Here is a 22,665-nt window from a genome sequence, read left to right on the forward strand (position 1 = left end):
TCATAGCCGCGCGGTTGTACTGTCTCAGCGGTTTGGGATGTGAGCGCTCCCTGCACTTGGCGGCCATTACAGAAGGGTACAAAGGCGGTTCCATGCGGCCTGTGTACCCTCGTGGATGACGGATTCTGGCGGCACGGCTCCTAGCTCCCTCTCTCCTTCCTCATTGCTTTTTTGTTACAGGTAGTGTTGTGTGGGGTTACTCAACCCCTGGGATATTATTGCTGTTAAGTTGGGGTTCCCAACTCACCACCTCTGGGATATTGTTTTTAGGCTTGGGCCTACTAGTCTATGTGGCTGGGATTATCTAGTGGAGCTCCATATATATATTTTGTAGGCCTGATACCCTTTCCTTCACTAGACCCGGTGGGATTTGCATTATTTTCTCTCCCCTGGGCTATTCTTCTGGCCATACCAATGCAGGCACGTGGAGAGGGGGCTGAGGGCCCTAATTATCCCAACCCTGAAACCCTGCTGCCTCCTGCAGCAGTGAATGTAGGCCTTATGCCTGCCCAAGAATTTCAGGCCCTCCTGGACTCCACTATGGCCAGGTCCACTCAGAGGGCCCTAGCCTCTGCGATGGGGACTGTGTCCTCCTCCATATCCCATTCATTGGCACAGGCCCTTCTGCATCCCCAAGGTTCACTACCTTTGCTCCCAGTCCACACTGATTTAGCGGCCCCTGTGGAACGTAAGGCACGAACCAAAACCAAACATACTGTCATGCTCATTTACATTTCTGGCTGTGTTCTGCTTCCAGTCTCCATTCCAGCGGTTCCAACGCCGGCCGCTGTAGCTCCCCCCCCTTTCAACCATTTTGGGGGCGTGGTTTCCAATTTAAAGAGCCAGTCTATAAAAGGCTGGTTCACACATAGGACGTTGTCTTATTGTGGTTCTCTGGTGAGTTCCCAATAGTGCTTTACATCTGATTGTTCTTTTTGGTATTTTGACTTCGGCTATTCTGACTACTCTCCATTCCCTTATTTTGACTTGGCTCACGTACCTCGACTATCCTAATATCTTGTTTCCTGACTCGGCTTGTATACCTCGTTTTTGTGATGTCTGGTTCCCTCGACCCTGGCTTGTTCTTGACTATTCTCTAGCTATCTAACGTAGAGTCCGGCCACTCTAAGGTACAGTATACGTTTTTCTCATTGAAGTCCTGACACATACATCCCCTCTACCACTGACGCAGGTTGTACCTGCCCTGACTGACTCGCAAGAGAGCCACTGGGTGGGCAAAATTGGCCAGGAATGGGAAACGGGCGCGTGCTCGAAACGATGGGTCAGATTCCGACCAGAGTGGGGAGACATGGTCGGATGACGCTGATTATGCCTTATATGAGGAGGAGAACTCCTAATTGGAGGCGGGTTCTGGTTTACAACCCCTCCAACCCTCGCTGACTATGTACGGATCTGTCGATGGGGGTGGAGGATGGTATCTGGGACCCACAGGGATATCCCCTGTTTGACCTGGACGACCTCCGCCATCTTCGCTCGGCAGAATGGGCCCCGCCAAAGCATATCGCTAAGTGTCTGGCCTTATGGATGCGCACCCCTCTCTTCAAAGAGGGCTGCAGCAAATTGAGAGCTGAATGCCCCAGGCCATCCGTCCATGACGCGGCATGTAAGATGCCGGAGGTGGACCCCCAAATAACCCAATTTCTGGCCAAGACAGGGTGGAAGCCCAGGAAAGGGCTAGAGTGTTCCCTGCACAACTATCAGGATAAGATCCTGGACACTCTGGGGCCAGCTGCCAAGATCTATGAGCTGCTAGAAGCAGCTAAGGCGGGGGTGGCCCCCATTGACTTTGATGAAGGCATTGGCTGGGTACAAAGACTGTTATGCCTATTAGGCAACGCGAACACGGCGCTTTTGGCAGAACGTCGTAAGGCAATCCTGCTTAAATTGGAGCCGAAGCTAGTCAATTTAGTGGTTATAGAACCCGGTCCCGCAGCGAAGGGTATGCTGTTTGGGGACTCATTTGTAAAGGACCTTGGGTCCTTTCTCAAAACCTTTACAGCCTTGGATAAGGGCCAATCAAACGTGAAACGGGTCTTCGGACCTAAGATTTTCACTGGGCCGGTACGATCTAGGAGCCATTCACCCGGCTGAGGATTTAGAGGTCCCTCACAGACCCAGAGAGGTTCCTTCTCTGCAGCCCGATCCTACCTGGTTTACAAGCCAGTGCCCTTTTTTTCCCCTTCCCGAGGACACCCTTGGCCAAGTCGTGGAGGTTTATTAAGTGTGGGGGTCAGGCTGGCATTGTTTACAAACGCATTGGGTATGATTACCACAGATGCATGGGTGTTACGCACTATCAGGGACTTTCGCTTTGACCTGATTTCTATCCCTTACCAGGCACACAACCCCCGAGTACTGTCTTTGATGATCATACAATCACAGACATAACAACACTCACAGACCTATACACACACTTGCGTACATACACATAATCACAGATATACACACACAATCACAGACCTATACACAGAATCACAGATATTCACAAAATCACATACAAACACACATAATCATAGAGATACACAAACACAATTACAGACCAACACGCGTACACATACAATCACAGACACACACACAATCATAGACCTATACTCACAATCACAGACAGATTATGATTCCGTAATGATGTCATATCCCAGCTGCCGGCTCACTTCAGGGCAGGCAAGGAAGCTGTGCAAAAAGAGTACAGTAAGTAATGGGCTCCCTGCCTCCCTCACCGCCCGGATGGCAACCGGACCACATTTCAAGCGGTTCAGGGACACGTTTGGCACGTCTGCTATAGATGTATGCAAGAGGTTAACCTGGGCGTTTTCCCTGAGGCCTTTCATTTGCCCGCTGACATGCTGTGACCAGTGTCAGATTAAGAGCCCAGTGAACCTGGTGCTGACAATTATGATGGGCCTAATTTCAAAATCTTATCGACCAAAAACACTAAAACAATCCTACTTCGTAAGCGTCATGTATCTGATGGAGATGGTACTGGAGGGAAACTCATAGGATTCAGCTATGAAAAAGCACATACTCTATGCTAATCTCACACTTTCATCTGTCAAGTATATCCATATCCCCTAACAGCAGTGTCCAGTGAAGCAGGAAGTCTATGAACAGGGTAAAAGGGTGGGCCACTGACGCAAATCACGTATTCAGAACTGCTGAAAGGGGCGAACATACCCAAAAAGGGGGCATGTCTGCCCAAAGAATTTGAAGGACACACTGGCATGAATGCATGTCAGGCTGCCTACCAATCATGCAAGCTGGCCAACTAAGGGTATACTATGCAGACTGCACCCTGAGCTTGGCATAAATGTGTCTAATGATGCACTCGTTCCACTCTTTCTAAGGACTGTGCCCTAGCACACTTCTCTCCTTACCTTCTTACTAGCAGGCAGATGCTCCTGTTTTATAGCCTGGGACAGAGTAAAGGCATATGTAGTGAGTGTAGAAGAAAGGGAACATGCCACAGAGAGCAAAGTCAGCATTACCTAAATTAATTTCATTGTCAGCCAGTCCACACAAGTTTTGTTCCTCTACATCACCCTTAAGTTTCCATACTTAAGCAAGAGTATGTGAAAAGTAGTTATGGTTGCCACCTTCCTTGAAAAAAAGAAACCTACTAATTTACTTAGTACTAATTTGCATAATACATTTTGTATGCGTGACATCACATGATGTAACTCACAAGGAGTGACATAAGATATAATTCTGTTAAATCACCAAAACACTACTTACAGTTTGATTCTACTGTATAGTTTGATTCTGCTGTATATATGGATTGTTCACAGTGTCTCCCTGTGTATCAGTGTCTCTATTTATCACAGTGTGCCCATGTCTCCCAGTGTCCCCAAGTCTTCCAGTATCCCCTAGTCTCCCAGTCCCCTAATCTCCCAGTGTCTCAGTGTCCCCTAGAGTCTGTGTCCCCAGGTCTCTGATTTCCCCATGTTTCCCAGTGTCCCTTAGTGTCAGTGTCCCCATGTCTTCCAGTATCCCCTAGTCTCCCAGTCCCCTAATCTCCCAGTATCTCAGTGAACCCTAGTGTCTGTGTCCTCAGGTCTCCAGTGTCCCCTAGGTATCACGGTGTCCCCTGTGTATCCCAGTGTCTCAGTGCCCCATGTCTCCCAGTGTCCCCTCGTGTCTCAAAGTTGCCCAGTGTTCTCATGTCTCTGTGTCCCCTAGTGTCTCAGTGTCTGTGTCCCCATGTCTCCCAGTGTCCCTTAGTGTCTGTGTGCCCGTGTCTCCCAGTGTCCCCATGTTAGTAAGACACTAGGGGACCCAGAGAGACATTGGGACACTGTGAGACATGGGGACACTGAGACACTAGGGGACACTGGGAGACCTGGGTACACTGAGACACTTGAGGACACTGGAAGACATGGAGACACTGGGGGAGACATGGGGACATTGGGTGACTTTGAGGCACGAGGGTACACTGGGAGACATGGGGCACTGAGACACTGTGATACATATGGGACACTGTAGACCTAGTAGACTAGGGGACACTGAGACACTAAGGACACTGAGGCACTAAGGACACTGAGAGACACCAGGGACACTGGGGGACGTGGAGCACTGAGATACATAGGGGACACTGTGATACATAAGGGACAATGGAGACTTGATGAAGACCTGCGTACAGGTGGAAACGTTGTGGTATCCAATAAACCTGCTTAAATCTATCACAGTGAGTGCCTGAGATTTTTTTCTTTTATACTAGGGGACACTGAGACACTTGGGGGCACTGGGAGACATGGGGACACTGGGAGACTAGGGGACTCTAGTAGACTAGGGGACACTGAGACACTAAGGACACTGAGGCACTAAGGACACTGAGAGACACCAGGGACACTGGGGGACGTGGAGCACTGAGATACATAGGGGACACTGTGATACATAAGGGACAATGGAGACTTGATGAAGACCTGCGTACAGGTGGAAACGTTGTGGTATCCAATAAACCTGCTTAAATCTATCACAGTGAGTGCCTGAGATTTTTTTCTTTTATACTAGGGGACACTGAGACACTTGGGGGCACTGGGAGACATGGGGACACTGGGAGACTAGGGGACTCTAGTAGACTAGGGGACACTGAGACACTAAGGACACTGAGGCACTAAGGACACTGAAAGACACCAGGGACACTGGGGGACGTGGAGCACTGAGATACATAGGGGACACTGTGATACATAAGGGACAATGGAGACTTGATGAAGACCTGCGTACAGGTGGAAACGTTGTGGTATCCAATAAACCTGCTTAAATCTATCACACTGAGTGCATGAGATTTTTTGTTTTATGCTAGGGACACTGAGAGACATGGAGACACTGGGAGACATGGGGACACTGAGACATTAGCTGGGAAACATGGGGACACTGGGAGTGCACCATGTTTCCCAGGTCTCAAATTCAACCAGTGTCCCCATGTTGCCCAGTGTCCCCTAGTGCTTGTGTCCCCATGTCTACCAGTGTCCCTTAGTGTCTGTGTCCCCATGTCACTAGAACACTAGGGGACACTGTGAGACATGGGGACACTGAGACACTAAGAGATCTAGGGACACTGAGACACTTGGGGACACTGGGAGACATGGGGAAACTGAGAGACAAGGGGACTCTAGAAGACTAGGGACACTGAGACACACCAGGGACACTTAGACACTAGGGCCATTGGCTGGGAGACATGGGGACACTGAGATACTAGGGGCCACTGGGAGACATGGGGACACTGTGTCCCTATTGTCTCAGTGTCCCCATGTCTCCCACCGTCCCCAAGTCTCTCACCGTCCCCATATCTCAGTTTCCCTAAGTGTCTCAGTGTCCGCTGGTCTCCCTGTGTCCCTTAGTGTCTGTGCCCCCGTGTCTCCCAGTGTCCCCATGTTAGTAGGACACTAGGGGACCCAGAGAGACACTGGGACACTGTTAGACATGGGTACACTGAGACACTAGGGGACACTGGGAGACCTGGGGACACTGAGACACTTGAGGACACTGGAAGACATGGAGACACTGGGGGAGAAATGGGGACACTGGGTGACTTTGAGGCACGAGGGTACACTGGGAGACATGGGGCACTGAGACACTGTGATACATATGGGAAACTGTGATACATAGGGGACACTGGAGACTTGATAAAGACCTAGGTACAGGTGGCAACATTGCGGTGTCCAATAAACCGGCATAAATCTATCACAGTGAGTGCCTGAGATTTTTTCTTTTATACTAGGGGGCACTGAGACACTTGGGGGCACTGGGAGACATGGGGACACTGGGAGACTAGGGGACTCTAGTAGACTAGGGGACACTGAGACACTAAGGACACTGAGAGACACCAGGGACACTGGGGGACGTGGAGCACTGAGATACATAGGGGACACTGTGATACATAAGGGACAATGGAGATTGATGAAGACCTGTGTACAGGTGGAAACGTTGTGGTATCCAATAAACCTGCGTAAATCTATCACAGTGAGTGCATGAGATTTTTTGTTTTATGCTAGGGGACACTGAGAGACATGGGGACACATAGACATTAGCTGGGAAACATGGGGACACTGGGAGTGCACCATGTTTCCCAGGTCTCAAATTCAACCAGTGTCCCCATGTTGCCCAGTGTCCCCTAGTGCTTATGTCCCCATGTCTACCAGTGTCCCTTAGTGTCTGTCTGTGTCCCCATGTCACTAGGGGACACTGTGAGACATGGGGACACTGAGACACTAAGAGATCTAGGGACAGTGAGACACTTGGGGACACGGGGAGACATGGGGAAACTGAGAGACTAGGGGACTCTAGAAGACTAGGGACACTGAGACACACCAGGGACACTGAGACACTAGGGCAATTGGCTGGGAGACATGGGGACACTGAGGTACTAGGGGCCACTGGGAGACATAGGGACACTGTGTCCCTAGTGTCTCAGTGTCCCCATGTCTCCCACCATCCCCATATCTCAGTTTCCCTAAGTGTCTCAGTGTCCCCTGGTCTCCCTGTTCCCCCTAGTGTCTCAGTGTCCCCAAGTCTCTCACCATCCCCATGTCTCACAGTTTCCCCTAGTGTCTCAGTGTCCCCAGGTCTCCCAGTGCCCCCATTAATGTCTATGGACACTGATTTATGACCTTCACCCCTTCCATTACATAGAATGCAGTAATCTTGCTTAATCTGAATCCCAGAACCTGTCACTGTAGTTAGGATATACCATAGGTTTATCTGGTGCAACAAAAACAGAGAATGTGAGAGCTCTAAGAACGGACAAAAGCGTAGAGAAACTGAGTAGCTTGCCCTTTGGTAATTCACTGCTCAGGTCTCAAAATAGTTTATGCTCACGTGTGCCATTACAGAGAGAACATATTCCAAGGAGTTTATCTAAGCCTTTGTCTGTTCTCAGAGTTCTAATGTACTTTGTTTTTGTTGCAATGAGATATGTGGTCAGTTTTGTCCAACTTCTTTTTTTTAAATTTAATTAATGTCAATAGGCATTCCATTTTGTCATTCCCATTTTTTATTCTATTTAGCATGTCTTCTTCCAGACATTTCTACTGCCTACATCCACTAACCATTCCTGTCACCCCCAGCCATTCCAAGGAGTCCTGTCCTCCATTTCCCATCCATTCCTGTCAATCCAAGACATTTCCAGCAGCCCTGTCCTCCATATGTTCAACCATTCATAGCACTCCTAGCCATATCTAGCAACTCGGCCCTGCATTCTACCGATTCATATCAGTCCTGTCCTCCATTCCTGCCACTTCCAGCCATTCTTAGTAGCCTGTCTTCCATCCATCCCTGTCGCTCCCAGAAATTCCCATCAGCCATGTCCTCTTTTTTCCATCAATTCCTGTCACTCCCAGCCATTGCTAGCATCCCTGTCCTCCATTGTCCATCAATTTTTTTCACTGCCTGCCATTTCTAGCATCCCTGTCACTCCTAGCCATTCCTAGTAGCTGTTCTTCCATCCATCCCTGTTACTCCCAGCCATTAGATCAGCCCGCCCTCCATTTTTCACCCATTCTTGTCACTCCCAGCCATTCCTAGCAGCCATGTCCTCTATTCTCCATCCACCCCTGTCACTCCCAGCCATTCCTAGCAGCCATGTCCTCTATTCTCCATCCACCCCTGTCACTCCCAGCCATTCCTAGCAGCCATGTCCTCTATTCTCCATCCACCCCTGTCACTCCCAGCCATTCCTAGAAGTCATGTCCTCTATTCTCCATCCACCCCTGTCATTCCTAGCCATTCATAGCAGCCATGTCCTCTATTCTCCATCCACCCCTGTCACTCCCAGCCATTCCTAGCAGCCTCGTACTCTATTCTCCATCCACCCCTGTCACTCCCAGCCATTCCTAGCAGCCATGTCCTCTATTCTCCATCCACCCCTGTCACTCCCAGCCATTCCTAGCAGCCATGTCCTCTATTCTCCATCCACCCCTGTCACTCCCAGCCATTCCTAGCAGCCATGTCCTCTATTCTCCATCCACCCCTGTCACCCCCAGCCATTCCTAGCAGCCATGTCCTCTATTCTCCATCCACCCCTGTCACTCCCAGCCATTCCTAGAAGCCATGTCCTCTATTCTCCATCCACCCCTGTCATTCCCAGCCATTCTTATCAGCCTCATCCTCTATTCTCCATCCACCCCTGTCACTCCCAGCCATTCGTAGCAGCCATGTCCTCTATTCTCCATCCACCCCTGTCACTCCCAGCCATTCGTAGCAGCCATGTCCTCTATTCTCCATCCACCCCTGTCACTCCCAGCCATTCCTATCAGCCATGTCCTCTATTCTCCATCCACCCCTGTCACTCCCAGCACTTCCTAGCAGCCATGTCCTCTATTCTCCATCCACCCCTGTCACTCCCAGCCATTCCTAGAAGTCATGTCCTCTATTCTCCATCCACCCCTGTCATTCCCAGCCATTCGTAGCAGCCATGTCCTCTATTCTCCATCCACCCCTGTCACTCCCAGCCATTCTTATCAGCCTCATCCTCTATTCTCCATCCACCCCTGTCACTCCCAGCCATTCGTAGCAGCCATGTCCTCTATTCTCCATCCACCCCTGTCACTCCCAGCCATTCCTAGCAGCCATGTCTTCTATTCTCCATCCACCCCTGTCACTCCCAGCCATTCTTATCAGCCTCATCCTCTATTCTCCATCCACCCCTGTCAATCCCAGCCATTCCTAGCAGCCATGTCCTCTATTCTCCATCCACCCCTGTCACTCCCAGCCATTTCTAGCAGCCATGTCCTCTATTCTCCCTCTATTCCTGTCACTCCCAGCCATTCCTAGCAGCCATGTCCTCTATTCTCTATCCACCCCTGTCACTCCCAGCCATTCCTAGCAGCCATGTCCTCTATTCTCCATCCACCCCTGTCACTCCCAGCCATTCCTAGCAGCCATGTCCTCTATTCTCTATCCACCCCTGTCACTCCCAGCCATTCCTAGCAGCCATGTCCTCTATTCTCCATCCACCCCTGTCATTCCCAGCCATTCCTAGCAGCCATGTCCTCTATTCTCCATCCACCCCTGTCATTCCCAGCCATTTCTAGCAGCCATGTCCTCTATTCTCTATCCACCCCTGTCACTCCCAGCCATTCCTAGCAGCCATGTCCTCTATTCTCCATCCACCCCTGTCATTCCCAGCCATTTCTAGCAGCCATGTCCTCTATTCTCTATCCACCCCTGTCACTCCCAGCCATTCCTAGCAGCCATGTCCTCTATTCTCCATCCACCCCTGTCATTCCCAGCCATTTCTAGCAGCCATGTCCTCTATTCTCTATCCACCCCTGTCACTCCCAGCCATTTCTAGCAGCCATGTCCTCTATTCTCCCTCTATTCCTGTCACTCCCAGCCATTCCGGTATGATGGATGGTATGAGGGAGGGGGGGTGTGAGGTGCCCGGGTGGCCCCGTCCTTCCGGCTGAGAGACGCTGCAGGCTCCTCCCCCCGCTGCCCACACGCCAGGCGGCACTCGCGAGATACGGGCAGACCGATCGGGCAGAGCGGCGGCTGCGGATACCGTAGGCCCCGAGAGAACGGATACCGAGCCCCCGGCTGTGTCCCCCCCGCCCCGCGCTCATGGCCGGCTACGACTACCGCTCGCTGTCCGCCTCGGTCCTCCTCGGGCTGCTGCTCGGATCATGCGGCCTCCTCCCGGCACCGGCCGCCGCCCAGATCGGTGAGTACCCGGCGCCATGGACCGAGTGCGGGCTGACTGAGAGCAGGGCGAGGGTGGGGACCGGCATCCCGGACACCGAGTGGGTGTGATAACCGGGGACAGGGGGTAACTGGGTGTAATAACGGGGACAGGGGGCAACTGGGTGTAATGACAGGGGGTAACTGGGTGTAATGACAGGGGGTAACTGGGTGTAATGACAGGGGATAACTGGGTGTAATGACAGGGGGTAACTGGGTGTAATGACAGGGGGTAACTGGGTGTAATGACAGGGGATAACTGGGTGTAATGACAGGGGATAACTGGGTGTAATGACAGGGGGTAACTGGGTGTAATGACAGGGGGTAACTGGGTGTAATGACAGGGGATAACTGGGTGTAATGACAGGGGGTAACTGGGTGTAATGACAGGGGGTAACTGGGTGTAATGACAGGGGGTAACTGGGTGTAATGACAGGGGATAACTGGGTGTAATGACAGGGGGTAACTGGGTGTAATGACAGGGGGTAACTGGGTGTAATGACAGGGGATAACTGGGTGTAATGACAGGGGGTAACTGGGTGTAATGACAGGGGGTAACTGGGTGTAATGACAGGGGGTAACTGGGTGTAATGACAGGGGGTAACTGGGTGTAATGACAGGGGGTAACTGGGTGTAATGACTGGGATAGGGGGTAACTGGTTGTAATGACCTGAGATAGGGAGTAACTGGGTGTAATGACCGGGGATAGGGGGTAACTGGGTGTAATGATAAGGGTAACTGGGTGTAATGACTGGCATAGGGTGTAACTGGGTGTAATGACTGGGATAGGGTGTAATGACTGGGATAGGGAGTAACTGGGTGTAATGACTGGGATAGGGAGTAACTAGATGTAATGACCGGGGATAGGGGGTAACTGGGTGTAATGACCGGGGATAGGGGGTAACTGGGTGTAATGACCGGGGATAGGGGGTAACTGGGTGTAATGACCGGGGATAGGGGGTAACTGGGTGTAATGACCGGGGATAGGGGGTAACTGGATGTAATGACCGGGGATAAGGGTAACTGGGTGTAATGACTGGGATAGGGAGTAACTGGGTGTAATGACTGGGATAGGGGGTAACTGGGTGTAATGACTGGGATAGGGGGTAACTGGGTGTAATGACTGGGATAGGGGGCATCATAGAATGACAGGGATAGGAGGTATCTATAGTTGACTCTAGTTGTCATAACTGGGTATAGGATAAAGATGGGAGAAATGTGGCTGTATGGGGTAGGGATGTGGTGTATTTGGATATAGGGGTGTACCTGGGTATAGGTGCATGAATGTGGTGTGTCTGGGTATAGGGGTATGGATGTAGTGTGCCTTTGTATAGGGGCATGGATGTGGTGTATATGAATATAAGGGCAATAATGGCCTACCTTGGATTCCCATACATCCTTTCCCACTATGTTCATTCAGGCATCATGGGAAATGTAGTTAAAAAGAAATAAGAATCGTGGTCCCAAGGTTAGCTGTCACCTGACTTTCCAGCTGCTAAACATATACTACATGCATTTGAAAACAAGATGTCTGCATACTGAGGTTGTCTGGTACATGCTCAAGTATGGCAACAGTACAGTAAATTGACGTTGTGTGTAATATATGTGGATGTGAGAGCATTTAATCTTTTTCAGAGCCCTGCAGTAAGGTGACAATTTGTATGGTAGGTGGGGGGGTTGAGTGGGATGTGTAACAGGACAACAGGCAGAGATGCGGTGTAGGAGCTGGTTATACACATCACAGTGTACACTGTGCTTGGTTGAATACACACTGCAGAACATCATCAATCTACATGGAGAACATGGCCTCAGAAGGCAGTGCATTCATGCACTACCTATAATTGTCAAAATATATTTACAAAATCAGGAATTGTGGACCGTTTTGCGAGTAGACTGCAAATTCTAAAGCAAAATGATCCAGCTCGAAAAACAAAATAGATGTTCTGGATTTATCCATTTATTTAAATTTTTTGCTATCTGGCCTACGATTTTCAAATCTCCACTTTTCCTAGTTTAGTGAATAGAGTTGTATGTATGGCTGGTATAAGAAGGATAGTCACAAAATCCATCGAGAGTCTCCAAGGAAGAGGATGCTTGCTCTGAACTGTGTGTGCCCTAGAACTCCAAAAATAGCATATGCTTGCTGCAGGGCAGTTGCCTAGACTGTAATACGCTAGCAGTGAGTAAATTGTGACAACATGCACGCTCTTACCACTCCCTTAGTTTTTTTGTTTATATTTTTTCAAATAGTGGCAAAGATTTTTAGTTATTTGTGCATCAACAATCCTCCCTCCTTCTTTACAACGTACAAACCAGGGCGTTTAGTTCACATTAAGGAATGAAAAATCTGCAATAAAGATACGCTTTAATACAATATACAAAACCTAATAGATGCAATGGCATTCTATTTAGCCATCCCACATTGTTTTGTTTCCTTTTTATGAGCAGTTATAAACTGTCTGCACCTTCATTGCTGCCACTGTGTCCATAGTCCTGTTTGTTACCTTTTTTGTGTGTACAGTCAGTGTTTATATGTCGGCGGTATATGTGCTTACAATAATATCTCGTCTTATCAGTCTGGTAAATGAAATCATAGTATTTACATATGCAGTGAAGAAATATACAGATATATTTCCACATATGTGTGCATTGGCGTGTGTGTATTTATGTAAATTTATATATGTGTGTGTATGATATATATATATACACACACATAATATATAAAAAAAAATACATAACGGTGAACTATATTACAGAAAAATAGTGACATTGAGGGGTTCTGAAGGGATACTAACTCTCAAGACCTATAACTACAATCACCTTTATGTATAATTTTATATTACATTATGTGTTAAGGTAATGTGTATGGTTTAATGTTTACTGTTAGGGTACTGTAGGGGTTAATGTTTAGTACAGTGTTTTATGGTAATGTAGGGGTTAAGGGAAGGACTGCCCTAGATTAGTGAGAGCTACAGTCTCCGTCACCAGCTATTTCAGCTGCTGTTATTAAAATGATGGTAGTTGCTGCTCTGGAGTGTAACTCTCACTAATCACTGGTTGACCAGGACATGTATGTCTCACAATCTTTACAGAGGTAATACGTGTATTATTTCATATACTTTACAAGGCATAATTGGACGGGGTATGTCTATGCAATATGGGGTTCTAAAATATATATGTATATGTATGTACAATCTTCCATAAATTAAAAAAAATAAAGGTATCAATGTTATCCTGGAAGATGGCTGATTAGAATGGGAACTAGCTATGTTCTCTGTTTGGTTTTTATGTTTAATATTTTCCTCATCTTTAGGGTGTGTTCAGTTACTGTTGTGTGTTTTTGTGTCTCATTTATATATTTGTATGTGTATATTACTGTTATGTTTCCCATCTATGTACTTCCTGTGGTCTCCCCTTCCAACTAGCGAAGATCAAAGGAAAAAAAGACTCAAATATTTATGAGTTTGTAAACCTGATGCAAGCAGGAATAATTTATTAAACCCACATGTGACCCACTTTTATTAAAACCACAAGGAAATGTGTTTAATGGGTTAATCACACAACATGATCACCCTACTACCTTGTTACAGGATAGTTGGGGTACTGCCCACAATTAAAAAATATTCACTAGGCTGAAATAGTATATTTACATGAAGTGTATTTCTTTCTGATGTACATAGTGTATTCCTCTCTTGGTTAGCATGTATCTAGAATAACTGTTAACTAGCCCATTAAGGGCATCACATACCAGTATAGGCAGCTTCGCTGATGCTCTTGACACCCCCCTCCCCCATTGGAGATCAGAAGCAAGGAGGCTGAAATATTAATGAGTTTGAAAACATGATGCCTAACAAATTATTAACTAAATTCCCAGTCCACAAAACTTCTTATAGAGAGGCTTATTAAGAGTGTTAAATACGTATGGAAAACATTGTGTTGTTAGGTAAGGGTATCAAAATCCGTAATCCAGTGACCTAAACTAAAAGAAATTAAGAAAATCATCTTTTGTTTTGTTAAAAGGGTGTATCTACTTTCCAAACATTAATAATTAATGTAAGGCAATTTTCTAAGTTTTGAATCGGTTTGAGTTCATCAGTTTTATTATTTGATCATTTTCATGTTTTTTTTTTTTACATTTGTTTATTTATTTACAAAACTGGTGCTTCTCTCATATTACACTTTTTAAGCTAAACACTCCAAGCACCATCAAGCAAACTGTATAGTGGTTATTGTGCCTTAGTGCCTTAATGATGTCCCAGTGTATTTTGTCAAAGCCTTTTAAAACGGTTTGACAATTTAACTGGGTCTCCCAGGTGCCACATCTGGTCTTTTCCTTTCAGATGGCTCTATTTGTGTATGCACAGCCATTACAGGACCCCATCAGCTCAGCTGATGCTTTAAGCCGGTGAGTGTGGACCTGCTTAGTTCAGTAGAGCTAATTGGATGCCCATGAAGGAGAATCCTTGGAGCTGGAGCTGTGGATGTTGGTACCAGGCTGAACACAGGTAATTTGTAAAACCATTCAAAAATGGTTTGATAGATTACCCTAGAATAGCACCAAGACTCTCCTGGCACCATAACCACCACAGCGGATTGTAGTGGTTATGGTGCTTGGAGTATTCCTATAAATAAATCATATGTAGTTTGACTGGGTGTACTGAAATTTTAATGTGGTGCCACATAACCCTATTTATTTACTTTATTGGACACTGCACAGCCCAAATACATTTTAAAAAAATCACAGTTTAGAAGATATATCCCTAATAAAAACATGTATGCATTTAATTATGCATTTTTTTCATTGGGGTGTATCTAAAAACAGTTTGCAAAAGATCTCGTCTGCTGCCTTTGCAAGCCCTTTCCTTTTAACCAACCCCCAGACTTTCTGTGACTGTCCAATCACGACTTTCCAATGCAGCTCTATAAGAAGTCTTTACAAGACAGATGCTCTGGGCAATTGCTGCCTCTCGTATTTAGTTCCACTGAGCAAAGCAAACCAGGAAGTCACAGGACTGGTCGTCTGATTGATAGCCAGAGGGGTGTAACCAGGCTAGTTTATAGAAGTGTAAATTTCTATTAAAATCTGCACTTTTTGTAAAACGAAAAACTAGGACACCCTCTTTATACATAAAGCTTTTTAGCAAGCTAAAGTACTTCATGGGCCTGGAGTGTCCCCTTTAATGTCAGGAGTTTATGTGCTTAAAGGGAATCTCCAGTGCCAGGAAAACGATCCGTTTTCCTGGCACTGGAGGGTCCCTCTCTCTCCCACCCACCAATCCCCGGTTACTGAAGGGGTGAAAACCCCTTCAGTCACTTACCTGAGGCAGCGGCGATGTCCCTCGCCGCTCCTCCTCTTCATTGCGTCGGCCAGTGGGCGAGACTGATCCCGCCCACCGGCCGAGGAGACCTAATGCGCATGCGCAGCAATGCCGCGCATTACGTCTCCCCATAGGAAAGCATTGAAAAATAATTTCAATGCTTTCCTATGGGGAAATGAGCGACGCTGGAGGTCCTCACACAGCGCTGTAGCACAGATAATCTGTGCTATGAAGGAGAAAGTGACCTCTAGTGGCTGTCTAGTAGACAGCCACTAGAGGTGGAGTTAACCCTGCAAGGTAGTTATTGCAGTTTATAAAAAACTGCAATAATTACACTTGCAGAGTTAAGAGTAGTGGGAGTTGGCACCCAGACCACTCCAATGGGCAGAAGTGGTCTGGGTGCCTGGAGTGCCCCTTTAAGGAGAAAATATGACTTCCAGAAACATAACCAGCCCTTGTTCCATCAACCCAGAAAACATTATGTCAGCATTTACTGGGTTTGAAAAGCAGAGGTTATTAAATAGACTATGTAAGCTGAGTCGAACTCACAAACAGTCAGTACTACAAAGTAGCTAGTCCTCATTGTTTTTTTACTGGCCAGTGGAGCTAACATGGAGTTGAGTTCACGCAGTCCAGAGAACTGCTTTTTTTATATCAGTTTGCCTTGAAATATAGATACTGATCTTAGCGACCTCAAAATGGATGCTATATATATATATATATATATATATTTGTCACATAGCTTAATTCAGCCATCTGTGAAGTGTCCAACAGCCAATTTGTAAATCACCAAGATGTCCTGTTTGTGAGTCAAACTGCTGGGAAGATCCTCTGATCTTCTCAATTGGCCTACATAGAATTGTTGACCAGAACCATCTGTAGTGCTGAGGCCTTGGTCTCTGAACAAATGGATACCCACCCTGTCCTTTTATTCTAGTTGGAGCAGAAATTATATGCATGGTTCCTTCCAATCTATTCAATACAACTTGTCACTATTCCAGATATCAGTTTGCGTAGTGTATCCTTTTCTGATATCTGTCTTAAATATTTGTCATTAAACCAGGGGGTTGCACCTGGACACTGTAGGCAACATAACCACTTCATTGCATTACCACCTTGTTATCTCTTTCCAAGAGGAAGGGTTGACATTGCAGGAGCCGTATTGCTATATTTATTCAGTATACCCTCTGCCAGGCATTTTCACATTGGCAAAAATGTTTCATTCACTTGGAAAATATAATAAGAACCACAGGCACAAGTGAATGGATGCCATTGGTGGCTTAATTTTCTTCTGCCAGCGTGTCTTCTTACTACCCACCACCATTGCTTAGTGTTTCCAAATGTTTATATTTCTCTTAAATGAGAGATGGTTGAGCAAGCACCTGTAATGATGTGCATGTCCACTTCCTGAATCACTTTGTGGTCACTGAAGGAGGATCAGAACCAAGCTCTCTAAAAGTGAGACTTGTGCTTTTATTCCCCCTCCCTTATCGTTAATGCATTAAAACTGTTGGAGAAACCACACTGACATTGCTGTATGTGTAACAAAATAATTGAGTAACTCACTGCCACTCCCCATCTGATCCTCCTACACTTCTGGTTCAGATGACATGCATAGCTAATCAACTGTTTTTCTTTGTCTTTACTGCAAGAGTGAGTCATGTTTGGTTCTCCCTGTGTGGAATAATGATTGATAACACAGTTGTCAGGCCCACTCACAGCCATTTGTACCTTCTAGCTTTGACTTATATTTTATCTATAGATTGCTTTTTAAATTCAGACATATGGCTTATTCTCTACACTTGGAATTATGGGTTATTTAATAAGGGATTTGCAAATTTCATGTAAAACAAACCATACAATAAAGTAGACGTTTCAATTCTGCATTTCCCTTATTTTCAAATTAGTGAATAAAACCAATGTATGTTAGTGTAATATTTAATGTAGTGCATGCATAAAAAATAGTGAGTTGCCAGCTTCAAGACTCAGATCATCATGGGATTTGTATTTTTCCTACAGTTTGGGATCTACCACCTTAGCAACCCCAGATGTAAGAAAAATAATTGTGAAAGGGAAACTCCAGTGCCAGGAAAACGATCCGTTTTTCTGGCACTGGAGGGTCCCTCTCCCTCCCATCCCCCAATCCCCAGTTGCTGAAGGGGTGAAAACCCCTTCAGTGACTTACCAGAGGCAGCGACAGGTCCCACGTCGCTGCTTCCTCCTCCCCCGCCGCTCCTCCTTCTGCTTACGTCGGCCGGTGGGCGAGACTGATCTCGCCCGCCGGCCGAGGAGACCTAATGCGCATGCGCGGCAATGCCGCGCATGCGCATCCCATAGGAAAGCATTGAAAATGAATTTTAATGCTTCCCTATGGGGAATAGAGCGACGCTGGAGGTCCTCACACAGCGTGAGGACGTCCAGCGACGCTCTAGCACAGAAAACCTGTGCTATAGAGCAGGAAGTTCCCTCTAGTGGCTGTCTAATAGACAGCCACTAGGGGAGGACTTAACCCTGCAAGGTAATTATTGCAGTTTAAAAAAAAACTGCAATAATTACACTTGCAGGGTTAAGGGTAGTGGGAGTTGGCACCCAGACCACTCCAATGAGCAGAAGTGGTCTGGGTGCCTGGAGTGTCCCTTTAAATGGCTTAAAGGAACACTCCAAGGCCCATAACCAATACAGCCTGCTGTAGCTGTTATGTTGCTAGAAGTGCCCTGGCGTCATCTCATTGTAAGATGTCGTTATAGCAGTACTTATCTGGGTTCCATTGGGTACATGCACTGCCTTCAGTCTTCTCCAGCAGGGGAAACCGGATTGCTCTGCAGAGCAGAGCACTCGACCAAACCATGTGGTCCATCATTGGCCGTGGTTTACTCCACAGAGGCATCTGCTTCCTCCTGCTATAGATTGTGAGTTCCTTTGAGCAGGGTCCTTATAAACCTTTTTATAATATAGATGAATAAGTTGGTGCTGTATAAATGCCAATAATAATAATGGAAGGCAGAATGCTGCTAATATGGTGTGGTCACTGGTGGAACTTGGGTAAGCTGTCAAACTGTTCACTTCATTTATTGGCTCAGAATGTCAACTGACTCCTCAGTTTGACTTCTTATCATGGGTCATTCCTAAGGGAACTCCTGGCTCCATAATCCCTACATTGGCCTGTAGTGATTCTGATGTTTAGTTAGCTCCATTTAAAGGAACACTCCAAGCACTACAGCTGGCACCTCGTCTCCCCACCAACCTTGGGTGTAAGTAGTCAAACTGCTTTCTCACAGCTTGACTACTTGCTGCTTCGCAACTTCTTCTAGAGCTGGTAGCTCTCTGTGATCAGCTAACGCTCTCTACTGCTCAGCCAGAAGCTCTCTGCAATCACCGATCCTGCAGGGATTAGCTCAGGAGAGCTAAAGAAAGCTTCTAGCAGGAGATTCCAGCCCTCACAACCAGGGAGTGACATCTGGAGGACTCCAGGTAAGGTGTCATAATGCTTTGACTACTTACATAAAGTGTGCCAGGGCACTTCTACAGCACCCTATAGTTGTTAATGGCGATTGGAGTGTTCCTTTATGGGAAATTTACATTACAAGTATATGCACTAGTAAATAAAATGTATCTGTGCACACATTAAGTCCTTGCTCATCAAACATGTATTTATTTTTTTAAAGATGTTTTTTCTTAGGCTCTTGTGGGTTTAACTCACCTGAAAATATGTTTTTCTCTACCAGTTTTTATTGTAAATCTGAGTGTACTTGTTGTCTACAGAAGTTGTAGCTAGATGTAAAAAATAAAAACAAAGCCACAATAAACACAATCTAATAAAACCCAAGGAAGTTATTGGCTCTGGCATTATAATTCTTATCTTCAAATTGCCTCTCTGTATTGCCTTGTTTTACTGATAACACACTAAAAACACCTCTATGCAGACTTAAGATCACATGGCCCTGCATGGCTCTCATTTAACACTGTAAAATGACAGAAGCTAGTTGGTAGGTAAGCACTGTCTAAAATATGTAAATGATCAATTTTTAGTTTATAATGCCACTGTTTCTTTAAGGCCGCTATGTCCTCTTCAGCCTTCTTGTAATTTATTACATATATTCCATTATGGTGTCTTACACTGCACTTTTATTCCCTCTCAAGGGAGCAGTAGACACACATACATCACTGCTGCTCTACATTCAAGGTCTTCCTTTTACAAGGTCACAACAATTGCTGTAATTTAAGATCCCAATGTGGGGAGCGATAGCTCTTATTGATATTGCAAATAACTGTCCTAACAACCAGTGAGTTGGATCACAATGATGATAGCATAGGATATGACACTTCCCAATGTTTTCCTGTCTTCTAAGCATCACCAGCTATGAATATACTTTCATTATATAGAATACTGCAGATTATGATATATATATACCGGTACTTATATTTTCTTTAGAGAACCAGATTAGAGCTAAAGTGTCATGGTAGTGTGATGTGTCGCGGTAGATGGAAATTACACTGGTCAACCTATATTAAGATTGATGCTCTTAACTATTACTCACAAATTATGCAAAAAACAAAAAAAATCTTAATTACTTCTATTCATCATTGGCCTGCTGAATGCAGTTTTTTTTTTGGGGGGGGGGGTTTCTTTTTTTGAGAACTGCATTTTTGATTTCTCCCATATCGTGTATATTTGCTTTAACCCCTTAAGGACCAAACTTCTGGAATAAAAGGGAATCATGACATGTCACACATGTCATGTGTCCTTAAGGGGTTAAAGACCTCCATGCATATCATGACATAATCCGATTCCCTCTCTGTAGCCTTCAGTGCAAGCATTTTACCATCTGGATTCTTAATAGAGACACCACCAACTGGATGTGAAAATAGCATTAGCACAAATCAGCATTTCTTCATAGGGGTGTATTAACTACTTTCATTTGGGGTCACATAACGCCAGTCCTGCAATCTTTGAAGGACTGAACACAGGAAGTGCCTCTAGTAGCCTTAGACAACTGTGTAAACACTACCTTTTCTCAGGAAAATGCAGTGTTTACACTGCTGAGGCTGCAGGAACAGTCTATTTGCCCCAGAACCACTACATTAAGCTGTAGTGATTCTGGTTCCTATATTGTCTCTTAAATAGTGATGTCCCGAACGGTTCACCGGCGAATAGTTCCTGGCGAACATAGCGTGTTCGCGTTCGCCACGGACGGCGAACATATGCGATGTTCGGTCTGCCCCTATTCGTCATCATTGAGTAAACTTTGACCCTGTACCTCACAGTCAGCAGACACATTCCAGCCAATCAGCAGCAGACCCTCCCTCCTAAACCCTCCCACCTCCTAGACAGCATACAATTTAGATTAATTCTGAAGCTGCATTCATTTATTTTAATTTTTTTTGTATTTTTTTTTTTGTGTTTATTATACATTATCCTCCATAGCCAGTAACCTGTGTTTATTATACATTATCCCCCATAGCCAGTAACCTGTGTTTATTATACATTATCCCCCCCATAGCCACTAACCTGTGTTTATTATACATTATCCCCCCATAGCCAGTAACCTGTGCTTATTATACATTATCTCCCCCATAGCCAGTAACCTGTGTTTATTATACATTATCCTCCCATAGCCAGTAACCTGTGTTTATTATACATTATCCTCCCATAGCCAGTAACCTGTGTTTATTATACATTATCCCCCATAGTCATTTATCGTTGGACCTAGGCAGCATGATGTCTTAGGCCGGCCCAGAGAGTGAGTGAGTGAATAATATAATATATATGTTCAGAAACATATTAGTAATATATGTAAATCGGGTTCATGCAAAGAGGGTGAAAAGGTATTAAAGAAAAACACACTTATTGCATCAAATTTACAAAGCCAAACTTTTAAAAGCTTTCCTCATTTCTTTCTCGGGATGAGGAATATATCGGTTGTAGACTGAGGATTTCCATCTGCCCAATCTTTTAATAATATGCACTGGAGTGTCAGTGTTGAAGGAGACCGAAGCTGCCCCTATTCTAAATGAAAGACCCAAAACATGGATGCAACCCAATCTTAGGAGTAGTGTTCTGATGTAGAAGATGAATTTAGCCGTAGTCAGAGGGATTCAGTGAGAGTAGTGGTGAAATGTGTGTGGCATGACTGAGTGTGGGTAAGTAAGAGTCAAGTATTTTAACTGGGCACTAGTTCTAGGTGGGATAAAGTGGTATAGCGGATGGATGAGTAGTTTGGTTCGTTTTAGAGGTTTGTAGAGAAAGTATATAGTGATCATGATTTTTAGTGATATCCAATATTTTTAAGGTGGTCCCAGTGCCACCACTCATATCTGGTGTCACAATAGCTTGCATTTAAAAACAAACAAACAAACAACCTTTTCGACTGTAATATAATAGCAGTCAGTTTCCTTCACACGTGTGCGTTTCAGGGCCTGCCGGGGCACAGTGTCACACCAGTGCAACTCATATCTGGTGTAACAGTAGTGTACATTTAAAAAAAAAAAAAATTCAGGGGGCTTGTTGTCACCTTTCGGGGACACTTGGTGTTGTACGTGGCTGGGTGGAGGAAGAGACCTTCAATGACATCAGTGAGGACAAGGAACGGGACATGGCTAGCTTGGTATCCAACCTTGTGCAAATGGGGAGTTTGCAGTTGTGCAAATGGACTGTTTGCGGTTGTTTGCGGTGCGTTAAACGGGGAGTTTGGTCTGTCACTGTGAAGCGGGCGTAACCCTTACACTACCTGATCGATACAACATCATACCTGATGTTTTAAAGCACGTTATTCCAAACAATTTAGGAATGTTAGGTGATTTATGCCCTTTATGGATTAAAACCAGACTCTGCATCAACTATGTAATTTTCCATGGGAGTTTTGCCATGGATCCCCCTCCGGCATGCCACAGTCCAGGTGTTAGTCCCCTTGAAACAACTTTTCCATCACTATTGTGGCCAGAAAGATTCCCTGTAGGTTTTAAAATTCGCCTGCCTATTGAAGTCTATGGCGGTTCGCCCGTTCGTGAACATTTACGGAAGTTCGCGTTCGCCATTCGCGAACAGAAAATGTTATGTTCGCGACATCACTACTCTTAAACCATTAAAAAAACAGTGGGACCGTACATTGTGATAAAGTGTTTGTTGATTTGTGGTTATCTGAAAGCTCAAATTTGC

At 45.8% G+C, this 22,665-nt stretch overlaps 1 protein-coding gene across 3 annotated transcripts in view; it reads left to right on the plus strand.

The window, feature by feature from the left end:
- Window positions 1-9,898: 9,898 nt before the first annotated feature.
- NPTN (neuroplastin) overlaps window positions 9,899-22,665 on the plus strand; it is a 61,017-nt gene continuing 48,250 nt past the window's right edge. For all 3 annotated transcript variants that reach the window (XM_063449358.1, XM_063449356.1, XM_063449357.1), the window contains exon 1: window positions 9,899-10,174. In XM_063449358.1, the coding sequence (XP_063305428.1) occupies window positions 10,075-10,174 (100 nt within the window). In that variant the 5' untranslated portion in view covers window positions 9,899-10,074. The remainder of the gene's footprint in view (window positions 10,175-22,665) is intronic.

This window comes from Pelobates fuscus, chromosome 3 (genome assembly GCF_036172605.1).
Source record: "Pelobates fuscus isolate aPelFus1 chromosome 3, aPelFus1.pri, whole genome shotgun sequence".
In the NCBI taxonomy this organism is placed as follows: Eukaryota; Metazoa; Chordata; class Amphibia; order Anura; family Pelobatidae; genus Pelobates; species Pelobates fuscus.